Source organism: Diabrotica undecimpunctata, chromosome 1, assembly GCF_040954645.1.
Source record: "Diabrotica undecimpunctata isolate CICGRU chromosome 1, icDiaUnde3, whole genome shotgun sequence".
Classification (NCBI taxonomy): domain Eukaryota; kingdom Metazoa; phylum Arthropoda; class Insecta; order Coleoptera; family Chrysomelidae; genus Diabrotica; species Diabrotica undecimpunctata.
The window spans coordinates 59,954,840-59,974,116 of NC_092803.1; the positions used below are offsets into that span (position 1 = coordinate 59,954,840).

General features: G+C 32.5%; 1 protein-coding gene across 1 annotated transcript in view; it reads left to right on the forward strand.

Annotated features, from left to right (window-relative positions):
- The first annotated feature begins 670 nt into the window (after positions 1-670).
- The window catches only part of Sh (Potassium voltage-gated channel protein Shaker), a 566,859-nt gene continuing 548,252 nt past the window's right edge, over positions 671-19,277 (forward strand). The window contains exon 1 of the mRNA XM_072543327.1: positions 671-797. Within this exon, the coding sequence (XP_072399428.1) occupies positions 766-797 (32 nt within the window). The 5' untranslated portion in view covers positions 671-765. The remainder of the gene's footprint in view (positions 798-19,277) is intronic.

Here is a 19,277-nt window from a genome sequence, read left to right on the forward strand (position 1 = left end):
ACTTCTACATAGAATTGGCCTGACTGAAGCAACAGATCGCCATTTTTGCTTCTACTTTAAAGTCGTCAAATTCGGATAAATGAACTAAAAACTCACTCCAGCAGGTGCTACCTCTTGGCTTTTCAGTTAACTTCTTTTTAGGTCTGCCAACCTAAGCTGACATCTAAAAAAAATCCCAAACAAAACATGTTTTATGTCGCCTGTATATGACGCTGGAACTAAGGAGGATAATGCAGCTCCGACAGGATACACGGGCTGGCTTTCTCTATGCCAGCAATTCGTGTAATTTATCTTCTGTTTAGTTATTAAATTTTAAAAGAGTAATTAATTTAATAACTATAATTTATTTACACTAACTCTCTAAAAAAATAAAGCCCTGTTTTGGAAATATTTACATGTTAAAATATTGGCAACTTGAAGTTTTGAAAGATTTAAAAATTAGTCTGGTTCTAGAGAGTTACATTATAACAGGATGGTTAAAGATGCCTGCCGTACATTAAACTTAGTTTTTTTATAAATTCGAAAATCTCTCGCACTATTACAACCGCTCAGTGGTCACTTAGACGATATCATTTGCCAAGTATTCCAATTGCACAATCGAATTATCTATTTTTGAGTGTCAGACGAGGTATTTGTGAGATATCCAGTTAAAAATGGAAAGCGACGAGGAAGACACGCCGTCTTTTTCGGTTGTTTTTTTTTTTCGCAAAAGTTGTGGTGCTGAAAACTAAAGGACTCTAGAGAGAATGGTGCAGAGGATAGTATATGATTTTCTTGAATAAAAGTAAACCTGGGAGGTGAGAGAGCTGTTTATTTTTGTGCTTGAGTGTGGCAAACCGTAAAAAAAAACCGGGTATATTGGACTATATTTACATTTATGTTTTTACAACTATTTCCCGTTTAAAGTTTGCTTATAATAATAATATTTTCGAATTCTTAAAACAGGGTAAACTATAAAAATTTTATTTTAAGTTTACACTAGGGATAGGAAAATGATTGAAAAAATCATTGTTATATAAATCGAAAGAAATCTTTTTCATTATTAAAGTTGAGTTCTAAAAATTAAATATATAAATTATATTCATCTAACGAATATATGTTTAATGAATTGCACCTTACAATTTTTACAAATTCAAAGAAAAATTAAAACAAAGATATACAAAGGATGAAAAAGGTGCTAGGAAAGAGATTTTTATAAGCAATTCGCTTTGAGACACCTGGAAATCGAATGTAATTAATTAAAACATAATGAGTTATTCAGGTAATAAAATCGTCGTGAACAATCAGTAAAGAATTTATTAAGGCTGCTTTAAGGGGCCAGGCACAGGCAAAAAGTCATTATTGCTTAGGCCTTAAAAAACAGTTTTTATAATTGTAGATTTATTAGAGCGCAGCGTATTACGTCTTTAGATAGCAATATTACAATCGCATACACTTTGTAGTAAAACATTGTATTGTATAATTTTAAATGTGTATTGGTGGCCTTAAAGAAAGCCTTTTATACTGTTGATGACATGCTGTTATTATCTGTATTGAAAACTTTAGGCATAAGGGACATAGTCACAAAGTGGTTTCATGATTGGCTATTAGAAAGAACACAACTAAACTTTGTTAACAGGGCGAATAATCAATTGTCCAATATTGAGTATGGAGTTCCTCAAGGGTCGATACTTTTACCAACGCTGTTTATTATTTATGCTAATTTAATTTTAACATTGCAATTACGAGGTACAAATGAATACCGATGATACTTGCATTGTATACTTTATCAAAAACTCCAACGAGGCAAAAAATTATGTTAAATTTGACTTCCAGATGGTGAAGGGATGGTTAGATGATTATAAACTTACCCTTAATGCAGATAAATCAAGTTATATGGTAATAACAAAACAAGAACATTGACAACAATTAACGCCAACACTTAGATCAAGGCCTTCACAAAAAAATTTATTAAATATTTGGAATGTTCATTGGCCATAAACTTACTGGAAAGTATCACATATAACATTTATGCAAAAAAATCTCACATGCAAGAGGGGTTATTGGAAGAGCAGTAATTTATGTAGAAATTAAATATGGGAAAAACATATTACAGTTTAATACATAGCCATGTCACCTATTTAACTCTAACTTAAAGAATAGCCACACATAAAAATCTTCATGCTCTTTATTTGCTTCAAAATATAGCTATAAAAAAATTATTGGACTACCAAGACTCTATCCAACCAAAGAATTATATCTGTCCAATATAATAATATTGAATAAATATAGTTATATATAGTTATATATATATATATATATATATATATATATATATATATATATATATATATATATATATATATATATATATATATATAACTATATCCATCCAATAAAATTATATTGAATAATAATAGTTATATATATATATATATATATATATATATATATATATATATATATATATATGTACAAAACCACCAGTTTTGTACATATGGTTTGGTATGGTACTAACTGGTGGTTTTGTTTATATCGACAGTCACGAATATCCTGTATTTATATATATATATATATATATATATATATATATATATATATATATATATATTTATATATATATATATATATATATATATATATATAAATATATACGAGTATATATATATATATATGCGGGACAACAAAGCATTGTGGTAAAAGGAATAAAGTGCTCCCTCTTTATTTGAGATATCGTCAAGGCAATGAACATCAGTGCCTTGAAACGAAAATTAAAAATGTAATTAAAAATTAAAATTAAAAATTTTTTAATGTGTTTGTAATTATATGTGTGTATATTATTCATTTTTTTTAATATTGTTTTGAAGTGGAAACTGAAACGTCAATAAACTTACTTTAACCTATAATTGTGGCTTATTCCCATTTACATAGTAATACATTTTTTGTCTAGTTTCACCCACATAGCCTTCGCTTAAGATCTATAATTGTATAACTAGCATTTCTGCAAGTGATATTTATACTTTCATGGAATAAATAATAAAACATTTTTTAAGTACATTAAGCCTTTCTACTATCTGATGAGATCCAGAGATTCAAATAAATTCAAACAGATCATTTTATGGCCAAAGCACTAACTTTTAGAGAGAAATGTCGGAAATTATATGGTTTATAGATACTAATTACGCCTATCTTTATAAAATAGATTACAGAGAGTACAAGATTTGAAAAGCATGTTTTGTTTAAGCATTTTAGAGGTGGCAGCTGTGATTTTGGTAAAGAGTTTGCCTTTATTAAATCTTCTGTGCTGAAATATTTGTGCTGATCTTAACCTCTAGGCTCTCCAATAATTCAGTCCTCATTTCTTACAGCCTTATTTAGCCACTGTGTGAATTGATTCTCTGCATGATCCAGTATTTTTCGAAGCTTAGATTTTTATTCATGCTTGGTAGTCTTTTGTTTAAAATGTTTACGTAGTTGTTATTAAATATCATTAATGTATTTTTTGCTTTTTGTACTATGACTTTCTTAGATTTTGATATACGAACTTTAAATTGTGTTTATACAAGCTAATAGTTAAACGCTGTAGGAGCAGGAATATACTCCTATAAACCAAAAATTTAGCGAAAGATTATCCTTCGCAATGTACACAGGGAAATAATAAGAGAGCATTTGAAAAAGAGCAGTTCTATATATTGTTTGACCCTCAAACGACACTGAAGTCACTAGCGTGTCAGTAAGTGAGAAGACTGGTGTAGGACTGCATCAAAGAACTTAATAAACTGAGACCAAGAAACAAGGTTAAGCTTGTCTGGGTACCAGGGCACCAGGATATTAAAGGCAACACAAAGAAGATCAACTTGGTAAAAAAGGATCGAAAAATTAAACGGACCAGCTGTGGATCATAAACAGACGGAGGTACCAAAAGCTGCAGTACGTAGAGTCGTAGAGGACTGGATACAATAAAGACATGAGAGATATTCAGCAAAAGAATTTCGAAACAAGCACATGGAAATATCTTCATTGGTTGACCATGTACAATAAGAACAGAGAAACTACCCCATATAGGAACAAGCTGAGAACAGTAACAAGAATTTTGACCAAGCGTGCATCATTAACAGAATTCCTGAATAAAATAAACATTAGCAATAAAGACCTTAACTGCAGACTCTGCAATAAGGAACCAGAAACTGCAAAACATGTTTTCTGCGATTTGGACAGTAAAAGACAAAAACTATACGGGCAACCAAGAGGAGATCCTAATATATTTAGGACCCACCAAGCAAAAAACCTGTACAACCTTCTACAGGGTACAAAAATTCTAGAGTAGGTGAAAGAAACAACAACAATGGGCAGCAAATTCAATAAGCTTCCGTTTCAGTGATAGCGGAGATCTGATCTTTGAAGACTATGCTCTCCGATAGTTGGGCTGTTGGGTTGTTTAATCTTTTATTTAATATGAATCCCACGACAGAAGTATAATTCATTTTATCTTCGCTTTAGTAGAAAATGTATGAATAAATGTAGCATTTATGGAATAAGCTGTTGCGTGATAAAAACGCAGTATTATAACCTAAATTATAAAATATAAAATAAAAAAACACAACACTTAAATAACATTTTATTATTATTTTTATTTAACTAAACTTCGATGACCGATATACAAAAATCATTAGGTATATAATCTGACAGTGAAAGATAAAACCACAGAGAAAGGTTGGACAAAGGGATTCTATCTCACCCAAGCTATTTCCTTTAGCTCTGGAAGATCAGGGATTAAATATCTAACCAACGACTCTTTAGATATAAATAGGGATATAACATTGGACAATTAATAATAATATAGAAAAGGTCGAGTCGTATATATATACTTAGAAACAATTGAATTAACAAAGCTTAACTTAAAGGCTGATTTAAATAGAAGAATGCAAGAATTATCAGGGAACATGCGCATTACTGCAAATAGAGCCACTACACTCCACAGCGAATCACCAGAAGACAATTGGAGCTTTAGAAAGTACTCATAAATATTTAAATGCGTATCTTAGGATACAACTGTCAAAATTCCTGACAATTTGGAGTATGTGGGTATAATATTATTTCTTTTTATACAACATCTCGGTACATTCAACAACAGGTTACACACCATTCGAACTAGTATTTGGAAAAATCCTGTAGACTGCCTACAAATTTACAGAACGAGATGGAGCCACTATACAACTTTGACGATTATCCTTTAGAGCCAAAATACAGAAAAGTCACAATAATATATAAACCAGAAGATAAGGTGTTAGTGAAGAACGAGTCGACTTCAAAACTAAACCCTTTGTTTCCAGGTCCATGTAAAGTTATTAAGTATAAAACACCTAATAATATTATAAATAAAAACAATAAACACGTAGTTATTTACAAAAAGTTAGTAAACTGTATACTGGTTAAAAAAAGGGAAAATGATAAGGATAAAATTGAGTGTGAAATGAAAAAGTGGTTAAGGGCATAGAAGAAGTGAAAACGAACACTATTGGTTAGTACTAAGAATTTAAATTACGAATTTAACATTTGTAAAATATTTTTTCGTTCTCTCGAACAATTTCTTTGGGGAATATTAAGTAGGTAAGCTATTAGAGAGCTATGCAACGGAGAATGTTAAACATTAAGCATAACGATCGCATATCCAATGAAGAAATAAGAAGCGAACAAAAGTAAGAGATGTCATTTAAAATATTGCCATGTTAAAATGGAACTGGGCAGGATACATAGGAAGAATGGCACACAGCCGTCGGACGATGCGAATTATTAAATAGCGACCAAGAGCAAAGAAGATAAGTAAGGGCAGACGTCAAATCAGATCGACTGATGACATCAAGCCAGTGACTGATCACAAATAGATGCAAAAAAAAGAATGAACTGATCCACCTAAGGAAGGCTTACGATAATTTGACGATGGATGGAATAGCTATTGATGCTGATAATGATAACTTTAAAATTTTTTTTTGCTGTGGTATATTTTATCCAGGCTGTAAATTTATTAGTTAATTAAGGGTTATTTCCCTTTTGAATAATCTCAGTTGCCAATAAGTTGTCTTTGCAGTAGATAAATTTGTAGCTCTATAGTTGTAGTTAACTGCTTTAAAAATATACAAGATAAAAATAAATATTAGAATTGTTTAAGGTTTATTGGTATACTGTTTGTAATAAATAGATCGTAAAAATCTATACAAAAGAGTATACGCAAGCAAAACAACATTTCCTCATATGAAATTTACTGGATTCTAATGAAAGCTCATAATTTTTTGACATCAGACACTTCAGATGTGAGAACTCACAGAGTCACAAGAGATGCGCTATCCACAACACTTAACTTTGCGTTGGAACAAGTTATTAGGAAAACTCCTATACAGGGTGTCCCATAATTAATTGGACATTAGCTAATGGATGATAGCTGGCATCTGATAAAAAAGATTCTAACAGCGCAACCCGTGGGAATGAGAAGACGGGGTAGACCAAAGCTAAGGTGGATGGACGAGGTAACACAAGATGCCGAGAAGATCGGAGTCGGCAACTGGAAAATGCAAGCGAGGGACAGAATAGAATGGCGTAGAAAGCTTGAGAAGGTCGAGGCCCTCTAAGGGCTGTAGCACCAAGAATATGATGATGATGATGATGATAGCTGACATCAAAATAAATTGTTTGAGCTCAAATTGCTTATGCAAAATGTTTATAGTTTTCGTTTTACAGGAGAATTCATTAATATTTTTTTATATTATTTTTAGGGATAAAGTGTACATGTTAGCTAGCAGTACTGTAATGTATTAGAGCCTAAGGAATATTGCTGAATGTAACCGTAGATAAGTTATTTGTAATATTTGTATATAGAACTATCTTGCTTATTGATCAGAGTGAATGATCAGATAGCAATAATCATAAGATTCCTGTTGGAGTTTTATTAAATAAAAAAAAAATTTTAGGGATATATTGAAAACTATTTAACAGACCTAAGTGAAATTTGGTATCTTGCTATTATTTAGTATGCTTAATATGAAAATGATATTAGTTTTACCATTGACACTAGGTGGCGTCACCTACTAAAACATTGGTTCATTAATGTAGTCATAATTTTTTTGTCCAACCTGTATAAACATTCTAGGAAAAGACATAAAATATCATTTAATTCTACACAAAAAAGGTATTCTTGTTTCAAATAAAAAAAGACACACCGTTTTCGAAATAAACGTATTTTGTTAATGATGCATGTCTCTATTTATTTTTTTGCAAAATAAGTATGCTTTGAACTTAATGGCAACGTCAAGGCGTAACTACGAATTTATTTATTATTAGTTGTCAAAGTGCAGGGCGAGTGATTATTTGTCAAAGTGCTATTAAGTTTTTTATAAACCAGTTAAGATAAAGGTAAAATGCCACGTCATAGTGAATTTTCTAATGTAGAAATGCGCGATATGATCTGGTTGTATGCTCAGGAAAATGTTTGTTCCCTTAAAGCAGCTCAACGCTATTTCGAACTTTATCCCAATAGAAGGCTACCAAACCATTAAACTATTACATCATTGTTTGACAGATTAGGCGAAACAGGGTCATTTCATCCCAAAAACATGAATGCTGGAAGACCAAGAGTAATTGATGCGGATATGGAGGATGAAATTGTTGTGCGTGTTGCAGAAGATCCAGACACCAGTACAAGGCTTGTTTCTGCGGCCACTGGTATAAGCAAATCTATGGTGTCAAAAATAATACGGACAGAAAATCTGGATCCGTATCGTTTTACTCCAGTACAGAATCTTTTACCACAGGATTTTCCAGCAAGACTCCGATGAAGTCACATTTACTAGAGGAGGTGTGTTTCACTCACGCAATAGCCATACCTATGCGACAGAAACTCCTCATGCATTTTAAGAATATCATTTTTAACATCAGTTTTCCATAAATATTTGGTGTGGCATATTTGGGAATTGTATTGTAGGACCATTCGAATTAACAACTAGGCTTGACGGAGTAACAAATCTAAATTTTAATTTTTTGAGAGAAGATAACTCTTTTAATAGACATACCCCTAAATTCACGACATAACTCTTGGTACAAGCATGATGGTGCATCACCACAATATAGCCTAGAAGTTAAAAATTATCTAGATGAAATTTATCCTCACAGGTGGATTGGTAGAGGTAGTATGGCCAGCACGCAGTCCCAAACTAAATCCCCTAGACTTTCACTTGTGGGGCTAACTAAAGTCACTTGTTTATAAAAAAAATAAATAACCGTCAAGAGTTAAGTCGACTTTACACTACATGATTTATCATGTGATTTGTTATATGATTTGGTCATAAGTGAAATTTACATATTTATACTGTGTGATTTGTCATATGATTTTCTCATAAGCACTGTCATGCGGCTCGTCATAGCTTATCACAGGAGAATAGGACGGTACCTATTCCGCATGATAAAATCATATGATTTTCGGTAATAATACGGGTAACACCAACATATTTAATTATCGCGCCTTATTCTTATGTCAATTTAGCAACATTCCCTTACCGAGAGACATTCTTTATTTATTTATTTATTTATTTATTGTTTGTTGCATTGATATTGAACCTATTATCTGATGTGTGCTACTGAGTCGTATTTTTCTTTTATTATTTATTTAGTTTATTTTATTCTTAGTTTAGTGTTTTATAGTCTTCTTAGTAATAATTTTGGTTTAGTTTCTTTATTAATTATTTTTATTTTGGTATATTATCAACACTAAATTTGATACACCCTGTCCACGATTTCATCGTAAGAGCCATCTGCAAGCCCAAAGGCGTCTGATCTTTTTTGATTTGAAACAAGAATACCTATTTTGTGTAGAGTTGAATATTATTTTATGTTTTATTGCCTAGAATGTTTATACAGGGCGGACAAAAAAATTATGGCCACATTAATAAACAAATGTTATAGTAGGTGGCGTCACCTAGTGTCAATGGTAAAACTAATATCATTTTTATATTAAACATACTAAATAATAGCAAGATACCAAATTTCACCTAAATCGGTTAAATAGTTTTCAATACATCCCTAAAAATAATATATAAAAACATTAATTAATCACCCTGTAGAACGAAAACTAGCAACATTTTGCCTTAGCAATTTGAGCTCAAGTGCTTTATTTTGATGTCAGCTATCACCTATTAGCTAATGTCCAATTAATTATGGGACACCCATAAGATAGAGAAGGTACAAAGTTTACAAAAATTAAACAAGTAGTAGCTTACGTTGATAATGTAGACATAATTAGTTGGACATTAAAATATCTAGAAAAGATTTATACACATTTTAAAGAAGCAGCACATACTATGGGTCTAGAAGTTAATGTCTCATAGACAAAGTGCATGAAAACCACTCTAGAAAAAGTGCAAATGAAAGACACTTATATATCTTTGTAGACCGTTGCAAATATTTAGGATCAATAGTAGCAAGAATTTTACTGAGAAATAAATGCTTCTACAGCCTACAGAATAATATAAATTCAAAATCAGTATCTATTAACTCAAAAATAAAAATATACACAACACAGTTATAAGACCCGTCGTATGCATCAGAAACATGTATTTTGACTAGTGAATAAGAGAAACAACTTCTTAGATGAGAAAGAAAAATTTTAAGTAAAATACATTTACCTATGCAGAAGAATGGCCTATAAAAATAAACCACGAAATAAATCGAATATTTAATAGACTGACAAAAGAAATATGAAGTAAACGACTGAGTTGGTTGGGAGACGTAGAAAGGATGGATGATAGGATAAATATAAAAACAGTACTTAAAAAAGAAATAAACCAGAAGAGACCGAGAGGTAGGCCCAGGAAAAAATGGATTGATGTTATTAACCAGGATTTAAAAGAATCAGGAATACAAGAATGGAAAAACAAGTAAAGGAAAGAAAAATATGGTCAATATAGTAAAGGAAGCAAAATATATATGACACTGAAATGATCTTCTCAAAGAAGATAAACTAGGAAGTAACGATTTTAGATATAAAACGCTGGACATTTTGAGGAGTTATGCGTGTGGCCCTCGATGGGCTGTCATTGGTTACAGATAATGATGATGACATAATTTTTTGTTGGATATAATAAGAGAAGAGGGCGTGGTAAAAAAATCTGAGAAGAAGAAGAGGACGGTAACTTGTATTACATGCTCAAAAGTATAGCAGACAAGAAGTTTTAAAAAAATAATTACTGAATATACCTAAATACCGAGTTATTTTATGTTTAAATACATATGTTATGTCAATAATTTATTAACAGAAAATCAAAAATTCAGCTACAATTTTGAAATTTTACCAAAAAACAATAAATAGGCAATTAAGTTTACTTAAAATATTGCAACATATTGTCAGAAACGTATACGTAAGGATCTACACATATATACATATACACCAGCTACACCGGAGGCAAGTGCATTTGGTGCAGCTATACGCTATATTTGGTGCAGCTGTAAGCTATGCGATGCCTTTCCTCGTGCTATACTTTAATATGTTTTCTTATTTATTTACATTTTTGCACCAAAATGACCGTTAAGAAACTTTAGTCTTTAACAATATAACTGCAAGTAACGTTGGGACCCAATTATTTTGGCTTCGTCTAGCTCAGTCTCTCAGGTGTATGTACGTTCTATCTTAGATGCAAACCAAAACAAAGAGAAATGACAGGGACTAATAAAAGATGATATTAGCTAATCATATTTATTATACATTAAATATGAATTTTAATATTAATAAAAAAAGAAGCAAATCTTACCTAAAAGCTATACTAAATGTAAAAATAATACTTATGGCAAAATGTATGGTTGGCTTCATGTAATTGAATTACTTGTTGGCTTCATTCAGTTGAAACAATTACTCGTTGGCTTCATACAATTCATTGTAGTGTTAAGTGCAGTTGTAGTTGAATGTAGATGGATGTAAGCTGAAGTAGTTTCAAGTCGGTGTTCAGTTCTCCATACCAGCAGCCATGTTACCGACTGCCAAGTTCCTCCCCAAAAGGGGATCAAAAAATTTTCAAATAACGCCAAACCACTAAAACAAGAAACCTTGTGTTAGTAACAACAATAATTTTAAAAATTTCCATGCCATGAAATTATGGAAAAAACAAATTTTTAAAAAAACGTAGTCGATGACAACGATAATTAAATAAAAATATTAATTATTAAAATAAATAAGTTAAATTTAATAAATAATTCTGTGTACATATAAAATTCATATGGTTAAAAAGAAACGAAGTTTGGAGAATATGTTATTTCAAAAGAATATTATAATGAATTATCTAAAAGACACTTATTATTGGGTAAATATTAAATATAAATAAATCAACTTACTTCAAGATGAGATTAAAGAATAGAAATGGGTTTATGAACTAAAATACCACTTTAAATAGACAAGAGGTATACAACAAACATTGCCTTTCTATTATAAGTGACACTAACATTCCATAACGAAAGTCACAATTGCCAACAGACAAAAAAGGTTTGTATCGACTCAAAGTAGATCATAGACATTTTATATATGTCTATGGAATAGCTACAGGGTCTGAATATAAAGAACATCCAAAGAGTAAATGGTAACAAAACTAAAATAAAAGAAAATTGGGATTGAAGAATACAAGTTAAACAGAATATTTAGTTGGTGAAAGAGTTACGCGCTAACTATTTTTAGAAGAAAAATAGTAAAACACAACACACAGTTTATCGAAAATTGGAATATAATACTTATTTAAAGAAAAAAAGCAAACGTGTGACGTTTGTAACGTTACAAGTTATTCTAAAAACTGTTTTATTTGTTTGTTCAAGTTAGTGTTTACAAAAGCTGTATAGTGACGATCTTTAGCAAAAGTTTCCTTTTATTTCCGAGGTGAATGACAACCAAAAAACACTATTAGTTGATAGTACAAAAAGTAATTTATATAAAACCATATGTACACACATTTGTAAAACAGACTACGAATATAATTTATTTCCGTAACTCTATTTTCATCTGTATTTCAACATTAATGGAGAGAAGCTCAGCCATTTTATATTTGCAGATGACATCATTCTTATAGCCGATTGTATGGATAATGCAATAATAATGTTTGAAAAATTATATCACGCTTTCTTGGAGGTTGGACTAAAGATTAACCCTCTAATGCATACAACCGCCTTGAGACGGACTTTGATCAAAGTCATATTAATATGAACGGGCGAAATTCTGGTTGGAAATCATCATGGCTATGCAGACTCTGTTGATTGCCGCTCTATAAAGTTCTGCACTATTGCATTCAAACCATTCCCTTAAGTTCTTAAGCTAGGATATTCTTCGTTTTCTCAAATTTCGCTTTCCTCAGATTTTGCCTTGCATAATAAGTTGTAATAATGCGTATTTTTGCCCTTTCATCACATGTCCTAAGTACTCAAGTTTTCGTCTTTTGATAGTTAATATTATTTCCGCCTCATTTCCTATCCTTTTAGTTACTTCCACGTTTGATATTCTTTGAATCCATGATATTCGTAAGATTCTTTTGTAACAACAAAATTCAAAGGCAGTAAACTTATTCAGATGGACTTGTTTTAGTGTCCACGCTTCCAAGCCATAAAGAAGAGTAGAGAACACGTAACATCGAAGCATTCTCAGGCGTACGTCTACCTTTATATCCCGACAACAAAGAAACTTTTTAAGTTTAATGAATGATGCACGTGCTATTTCAATGCGTGTCCTAATTTCTTTGGTTTGGTCTACATCTGATGTTATCCATGTTCCTAAGTATTTATAGTTATTAACACTCTCAATTGCAGTATCTTTAATAGTCAGTTGGATATTTGCATGTGCAGATTTAGTCATGATCATGCATTTAGTTTTCTTTCAATTTATCTTCAGTCCGTACTCATGACAGCGTTCATTAAGGCGTTGCATTATGTTTTGTAAATCGTTGTTGTTATCCGTCATTATTACTGTATCGTCTACTTTTTAGAAGAAAAATAGTAAAACAGAACACAAAGTTTATTGAAAATTGGAATATAATACTTATTTAAAGAAAAAAAAGCAAACATATGACGTTTATAATGTTACAAGTTATTCTAAAAACTGTTTTATTTGTTTGTTCAAATTAGTGTTTACAAAAGCTGTATAGTGACGATCTTTAGCGAAAGTTTCCTTTTATATCCGAGGTGAATGACAAGCAAAAAACACTATTAGTTGATAGTACAAAAAGTAATTTATATAAAACCATATGTACACACATTTGTAAAACAGACTACGAATATAATTTATTTCCGTAACTCTATTTTCATCTGTATTTCATTGAGTATATTTTAATAAAAAGTTCATAATGATATCCATACACTCTTTACATTGCTTAAAAAGTTTTTTAATTTGTTGTCGTAAATGCAGACCGTGAGCTTGTCGTAATTTCGAAATTAGTTTCTGTCAAACTAATACATTGATGCTAAAAATAGACGTCTAGCTTTATTTATATCTACGTTGTTTTGTTTGGTCTATTTGTATCGTTAATTTGCAACGGTATGAGTGGTTTTAGTGTTTAAATTTCTTTGTTTCGGTACAGCTGAACTCATGAAAATGTTAATAATAGATGATGCCTAGAATTAATTGATATATAATTTAGTACAAAATTAAAGCATCCCATTGTACTTCTACTATTACTGATAACATACAGTTTTAATTCATATAATATACTATTGAAATAACTTATAATCTCATCTACCATTATTAAATATATTCGTTTATTAAAAGTTTTGGGTGTTATTGGTAGTTAAATCGTAAAAATTTGTTCAAAACTTAACTTATGTTGATCGTTAGTATGATTTCCAATTGGTCGAAGTTACAAATTGTACTATCTAGTACTAGGTGGGGCAAAAGTAACCACCCTATTGAAAATATAATAAAAAACATATAACTGAAATCTGGAAAACATATTTCTTAAGTCTTTTTCGTGCGGTTATAAGCCGTGATCGGTTTAATATGGTTGATGTTGCTGTTTTGTGTAATAATATGTATCGGGTTCAACCCAAAGTCTAGATAGACTGATAAATGATGAAATTTCCTAAAAAATCTTGCAAAGCAGTTATGGATTCCTGCTACAGAAATTCGTATGACCATTTCGAAAGTGGTTGCAAAACTTTATATACGTAGCTCTATAGAAATAGTTCTTGATCGGCACATAATCCAACCAGTTGTCACGGACGAGCCATCTCGTAATGTTTCTGCGCGTATTTTTGTAATTTAAAGTTGCACTGTGTATCGATGATTTACCAAAGAAAAACGTAAAATACGAAAACTGTGTCACATATGCAGAAAACCGGTTTGTAATGAACACTGTACCTATAAAAAAATGAATATTTGAAACCTGCACTCAACAGGACGATTAATTAATTTCGATTAACATAATAATATGTATCTTGTAGGTATGTATGTAGGTGGAAAAAGAAAACTGAGCCAGAATACCAAACGGCTAATAAGTTAAAGAAGACAGCTGACGGAAAAATACGGCTCCAACTACACAACAATGAAAAAATTAAATAAATATATCCACCGGCTAATCCGAAAAGACGTAGGAGAAAACTTTAAAACAGAAAACAAAAGTTTAAAAGTTTTGAGACAAAATACGAGCAACATAAACAACAAAAATATGTACAAAATAAAAAACAAAGATGGAAACATTACTACGGATAGAACCAAAATCCTTGAGGTTGTCGAATCCTTTTATTGCGAAATGTATGGGAGCACCGACGAAAGACAAGATCAGCCCCTGATGGCACAGTGATCAAAGCGATTAAATTAGGTGAAAAGAAAATTATCCAGGCTTTGGCCAAGCTTTTCACCGAATGCGTCTACCAAGAAAAACTTCTTCTCAATTTAACAATGCAGTCATTATTTTATTACACAAGAAAGGAGACATAACAGGTCTTAAAAACTAATATCCTATCAGTTTGCTTTTACACAAATAAACTTTTTACAAAAATTATCAAAAAAATACTGGACCCTAAGTTAGACTTCTATCAGCCTAGAGAACAAGGTGGATTTAGATCGGGATACAGCACTAACGACCACTAGTGGTAAAGAACCTAATAGAGAAGTCTGCAGAATAAAACAAATCATTGGCACTGATATTTGTGGACTACGAGAAAGCATTCGATACCATAAGACATTATAAAATGTTGACAGAATGCCGAATAGACCATCGCTACACTAACATAATCAAATATAAGTCCCAAAATGCCACAGCTAGCGTAAGACTATCTGAACAAGAAACAAATAATTTTTGTATATAGCGAGGGGCACGGCAAGAAGATACCGTCCCTCCAAAACTATTCACGACGCTTTTAGAACATACATGTAAGGAGGCACATGCGAACGAGCATGGTATCAACATTAATGGAGAGAAGCTCAGCCATTTTATATTTGCAGATGACATCATTCTTATAGCCGATTGTATGGATAATGCAATAATAATGTTTGAAAAATTATATCACGTTTTCTTGGAGGTTGGACTAAAGATTAACCCTCTAATGCATACAACCGCCTTGAGACGGACTTTGATCAAAGTCATATTAATATGAACGGGCGAAATTCTGGTTGGAAATAATCATGGCTATGTGGACTCTGTTGATTGCCGCTCTGAAAAGTTCTGCACTACTGCATTCAAACCATTGCCCTTTGCCTTGCATAATAAGTTGTAATAATGCGTATTTTTGCCCTTTTATCATATGTCCTAAGTACTCAAGTTTTCGTCTTTTGATAGTTAATTCATGATATTTGTAGGATTCTTCTGTAACAACAAAATACAAAGGCGGCCAACTTATTCAGATGAACTTGTTTTAGTGTCCACGCTTCCAAGCCATAAAGAAGAGTAGAGAACACGTAACATCGAAGTATTCTCAGGCGTACTTCTACCCTTATATCCCGATAACAAAGAAACTTTTTAAGTTTAATGAATGATGCACGTGCTATTTCAATGCGTGTCCTAATTTCTTTGGTTTGGTCTACATCTGATGTTATCCATGTTCCTAAGTATTTATAGTTATTAACACTCTCAATTGCAGTATCTTTAATAGTCAGTTGGATATTTGCATGTGCAGATTTAGTCATGATCATGCATTTAGTTTTCTTTAAATTTATCTTCAGTCCGTACTCATGACAGCGTTCATTAAGGCGTTGCATTGTATTTTGTAAATCGTTGTTGCTATCTGTCATTATTACTATATCGTCTGCAAAACGTAAGTTATTCAAAACTTCTTCTTCTTCTTCTTAACATGCCATACACCAAAGTGCGTAGGCGACTATCTCATTACTAGAATTCTGTTTTTGGCGGCGTGACACAGCTCGCCTGTATTGTGTATTCCTGTCCATTCTTTAATATTCCTTAACCAGGATAATTGTTTGCGGCCGGCTCCTCTCCTACCTTCGATCTTCTTCCCTTGTAGGATTAACTGTGGTATTTCATGTTTTACTCCTCTCAATATGTGCCCAAGGTAACCAATCTTGCGTTTTTTAATTAATTTAAAGAGTTCTCTTTCCACGCCGGCTCTCTTAAGGACGTCATTGTTTCGAACTCTATCCACCCAAGGTATGCCCATCATTCTTCTTAATGACCACATTTCAAATTTCAAAACTTCTCCATTGATCGATATACCTTTTTGAAATCCCGCTTCACTGTAGACATTGAAACGTAGTGGGGACAGCACGCAACCCTGGCGGACTCCTCTCTGTATTTTGGTATGGTTGCATACCTAGTTAAAACTGTTTCGTGGATGGTTTGTTTTATATGATAGCGATGTCCGTAGTTTCATATCTGTCACAGAGGAGCAGAGGCGGTTACTTATATGGGAACAATTAATAGTATTGGGTGAAAAAATTATTTGGCGCGAATACACATTTTTAGTCAAATAAGTACTTGTTTTGTGGAACGCTAAGTAAAGCAGAAAAAATTATAGGTGAGTATTTGATGGCTTATTACTAAAGCGTTGTGAGATGTGGTACAGTACATTTTTCTTTTCATATATGGCACAACGGGGTTTCAGACTGTCTGAAATGACTGATGCAGAAATCTGGGAGATGTTGGATCATATACCTGCTGCTGACGATGAAGCAACAGATGTTGAGAGTGACTATGATTCTGATGGTAACAATAGTTTAGCTGATCCTGTTGCTGAGACTGCTGCTGATTTAAGCGCTGATGTAATGGAATTGGATAGTGTAGCTTCAACTGTTGCCCAGATAATTCAAGAGCAATCCAATACAGATCAACTAGATGTATCAGAGGTGTCACAACCACCAAGTGTGTCTGAGGAAATTCCAGTGCAGGGATCTTCACAGACAGAAACGTCCCCGAACGCCGTAATTAACGGAAGAAGATGGTGGTCCAGTAGTAGCAGTTCGTGTTGTAAGAGGTGATGTTGCTGCCATGAAAATGATTCTATCGAATTTAAATCTGTTGTTTGGGAAAGTAAACACCTTCAACTTCATGTAAATGAGGTGTTATGTCGAGGCCAAAAGCAGTTTCCAGATAAAATTAAGCAATTTGCCACTCCATACGAATGTTTTCTTTATTTTCTTGACGACACAATTCTATGATGGTTGATCATCTAGCGGAGCAAACAAACTTATATACTCGGCAAAATGATATACAAACAAAATTTAGCATCCAGTCCAACGATATTCGAAAAATTTTTGGCATTCTTCTATATATGTCTGTTTATCGCTATCCGAATGTCCGATCATATTGAAAAAAATACTCTTTTGAGCCAATTCGTCAGACTATGCCTTTGCTTCGGTTTGAATCTATACGCCGGTACCTACACTATAATGATAACTCAGTAGCTGTGGAAAGGGGTAACCCTGGATACGATCCTCCGCATAAAGTTCGTCCGCTAGTGAAACATTTCAATGACAGGTTTCTATCAGTTCCTATGCCTTCTAGGTTGTGCGTAAATGAACAAATGTGCGCTTACAAAGATCACTGGAAGTAACCTCTGACAATATATGCCCAACAAGCCACATAAATGGGGTTCAAATTTTTAAGCCTTTGTGACACTTCTAGATTTTCGTATTCATTCGAAATTTACACTGGTGCAGGAGACAACATAATTTTGGACGACACTCCGGATCTTGGGGCTGCCTCGAATGTTATGGTTCGCTTATCAAAGCACATTCTAAATTTCGTAAATTACATTTTATACTTTGACAATTTCTATACGTCTTTGGGCGTGCTTACCTATCTCCGAAGTAGAGGAATATACAGTACCTAATTGCAAATTATTAACCGACGCAAATTTTCAACAGAAGAAAGTCCGTGGCTATTCAGAAGAATTTGTTGGTAACGCATTTGGTATATATATATATATATATATATATATATATATATATATATTACCTCTGTATTGTGCAACGATACAAAATATATGACTTTTGTCGACTTATGTTGGCGTGAAACCATTTGCATCCAAAAATGATAGCGTACAGTCCCAAAAAATTAGACGGTGGGACAGAAAAAAAAGGGTTCACGATGAAATCGATTGCCAACAGATCATCAAAGAATATAATCGGCATATGGGAAGTGTTGATTTGATGGATGGACTATTAGGTCGGTATCGCATTTATACAAAGATCAGAAAATGGATAAATCATATTTTTTACTACCTTATAGATGTAGCGGTGATCAACGCTTACCTACTATATCACAGGATTCATCACCAAAAAGAAAAAAATGAGTTGCCTGTGTTCAGAACACAAGTAGCTGAATCGCTCTGCTTCTGTGGCATGGCTCCAGTCAAACGTCCTGTTGGCCGACCTTCCAGTTGTTCACCTAAAACCACTGCAAGAACACCATAGAGAGCATATTTTCCGAGAGAGAACATCCGTTACGATCAAATAGGCCGCTGGTGTGTATTTCGGGATCGTACTGGTAAAAAACAGTGCAAATTTCCAAAATAAACATCCGAAACCCAAGCGTATTGTATAAAATGCAATTTATCTTTATGTAATTTAATCACAAAAACATGTTCTTACGATTTTCATAATAAACAATAATTTAAATTTGTTTTTATTTGCTTAGTTTGATAATTAAAAAAATTAAATGCTGTTACCTTAATGCATGGTTACTGCACAAGTCCGCCTCAAAGCGGATGTCAGTTTTTTCGTTTTAGAGGTACACCTGGCAGTAATATCAATTTTTGCCTCAGTACATTTGTCTTCGTAAGTGTAAAATCTAATGAATTTTTCAGCTCGAATAAAAATTGATGCATTAGAGGGTTAA